The sequence below is a fragment of the Protobothrops mucrosquamatus genome, unplaced genomic scaffold (assembly GCF_001527695.2).
Source record: "Protobothrops mucrosquamatus isolate PMUCROS unplaced genomic scaffold, P.Mucros_1.0 scaffold22011, whole genome shotgun sequence".
Lineage (NCBI taxonomy): Eukaryota > Metazoa > Chordata > Lepidosauria > Squamata > Viperidae > Protobothrops > Protobothrops mucrosquamatus.
Genome location: NW_015407766.1, coordinates 1 through 2,295, shown reverse-complemented (window position 1 = coordinate 2,295; position 2,295 = coordinate 1). Strand labels below are relative to the sequence as shown.

At 44.3% G+C, this 2,295-nt stretch overlaps 1 protein-coding gene across 1 annotated transcript; it reads left to right on the top strand.

Annotated features, from left to right (window-relative positions):
- Nucleotides 1-552: 552 nt before the first annotated feature.
- LOC107301997 (ADP-ribosylation factor-binding protein GGA3-like) lies at nt 553-1,420 on the top strand (the record flags this gene model as incomplete). The annotated part of the gene is made up of 2 exons (XM_015831136.1): nt 553-870; nt 1,310-1,420. Coding segments are annotated over exons 1-2 (327 nt in total), but the record flags the coding sequence as incomplete, so codon positions are not given.
- Nucleotides 1,421-2,295: the final 875 nt, after the last annotated feature.

Below are 2,295 nucleotides of genomic sequence, written 5' to 3'. Positions count from 1 at the left end.
AGCTGTTGTTTATTGAGGATGGTGGGGTGGAGACATGGGAAGAGTAACTGGCCAGTGACAAATTAGCTGCTGAATTTGCTTTTGTGGCAGCCTCTTTTCTCCTGTAGTGACACTAAGGACTCTTTAGCATGACATTCTGAGTCCTTGAATCTTAACACTCAACTGAAGAATTATCGCTTGCCTTTATACAAAAGGCTTAGTGCTTTCTCTGTTAGGCAGACTATGCTACCTCTCCATCACTTGTGTCATCCTATAAGTAGACCTTATTTTCAGGGTTTAAAGATAGTGGCACTAGGGACTCAGGTTCAAATCATGTGCAGCTACATGACATGTCCCACCCCACCCACAACACTGAACTGCATGCCTCTAAAGTCATATTTTGAGCTGTTGATGCCTATTCTTGGTTTAGGCCCCTAGCATTCAGGCTGATGGCTGCTGCTGTGTTGGACTCTCGGATAAAATAGGAATAGCACTTAGACTTATATACTGCTTCATAGTGCTTTACAGCACTCTCATGAGTGGTTTATAGAGTCAGCCTATTGCCCCCAACAACATTAGAACGGGCTACGGATTGCAAGTTTGAAAGCTAGATTGCAATTTCCGTTATGACACCGTCGCCATGTCAAAGCCCATAGTGCTTATTCTGTTGATGGCATGTTGCTCTTCTACCCTGAAAATAAATACTTCCTTCACCTTGCAGGCAGCGTTCTTCCCATGACTGCTTACGACAAGAACGGTCTGCGTATTCTGCTGCACTTTGCAAAGGAGTGCCCTCCTGGGCGTCCTGACGTGTTGGTGGTGGTGGTATCGATGTTGAATACAGCACCTCTTCCCATCAAGAATATTGTGTTACAAGCTGCGGTGCCAAAGGTAAGGGATAGAGAGGATAACAATGGCCAAGAACCAACCAGAGAAGAATGTAGAATTCTTGTATTGGTGTAGGCAGAAACTTCAGACTTTTCCTCAAGGAATCCCTATGGGTCACAGGGCTAAATCGAAGATGGCTACTCCTAAGGAGAAGCAGGAGTCTTTGTGTTACTGTTTTGCAGGATTCTTGTTCCCAGTTACTGCTTTGGAACGTCTTTGGATAATGTTGAATTCCACTAAATCTCTGGGGATTTCCTCAGCCGATTCTAAATTAATTTTATGAAGGTAGTTACACTAGACAGCTATGTGAGCGCTTTGATCTTCTCTTGGAAAATATTCCCATTTTTCTAAATATGCTTATAATCAAATGTGCTATCTAGCAACATTTCTACAGAAGCAGGCATTGCCTTAACTTTTGTTTTTGATTTTTTTTCCCTTACAGTCCATGAAAGTAAAGCTGCAGCCACCTTCAGGGACAGAGTTAGTGCCGTTCAGTCCCATCAAGCCACCCGCTGCTATTACCCAGGTTATGCTGCTTGCAAATCCTAGAAAGGTGGGAAGTCTTGTGTTCTAGACCCTCCTCCTCCTCCTCTTCTTAAAGATATAGTCATTTTCCTTATACTGGGTCATATTTTTTTTTTGTATGTCTCATCGCTGTTTTCTTGGACTGATGTTATGTGTAGCAAAAAGACTTCGATACTTTTCAAGGTTGGGATAAAAATAAAAAATAGAGCATGAAGTATTATTAAATTCTGCTAGGGCTTTTTTCTTTCCCCTATGCTTCACTAAGACAACTTTGAGCAAATCTGAAATTAGGGGGGGTGTTAACCTCTCCCATTTTCTGTAGCAGCACTGGAACTGCTAATGTCACAATAACTATGTTAGGCTGAAAGAGGGGGGGTTGGTTTTTTTATTTTTTTTAAGGATGGGACTATAAACAGAAGGCCTCTAGCCTTTACATTTCCTCCAGAGAAGAGGCCAAAATCATTTTACCTGTTTTTGCTGTCCAAATGGTAGAATTTTCATCAGTACAACTATGGATCTTTCTGGGGGGGATTTAAAAGTAAGGAAATTATCCCACCAAAAACCAGTCCTTTTGTCCGAGAATCAAACACAATTGAGTGGAAGAAAAAAAAAATCCCAGGGTACTAGGGCAGGGGGGCCCCAACCTTTCAGGGTTGGCGGCTCGGGGGGTGGTGGAGGTGCCTTTACGCATGCAAGCACACATGAACCCTTCCAAGACCGAGTGGCTGTGGTTGCCGGCGCCTCGGCATAGTCAGCTGACGCCATCGCTGACTATAGGGGGCGAAATCCTGGCCCCCTCAGAGAGGGCGCGCAACTTGGGAGTCCTCCTGGATCCACGGCTGACATTGGATGACCATCTGTCGGCCGTGACCAGGGGGGCGTTTTATCAGGTTCGCCTGATTC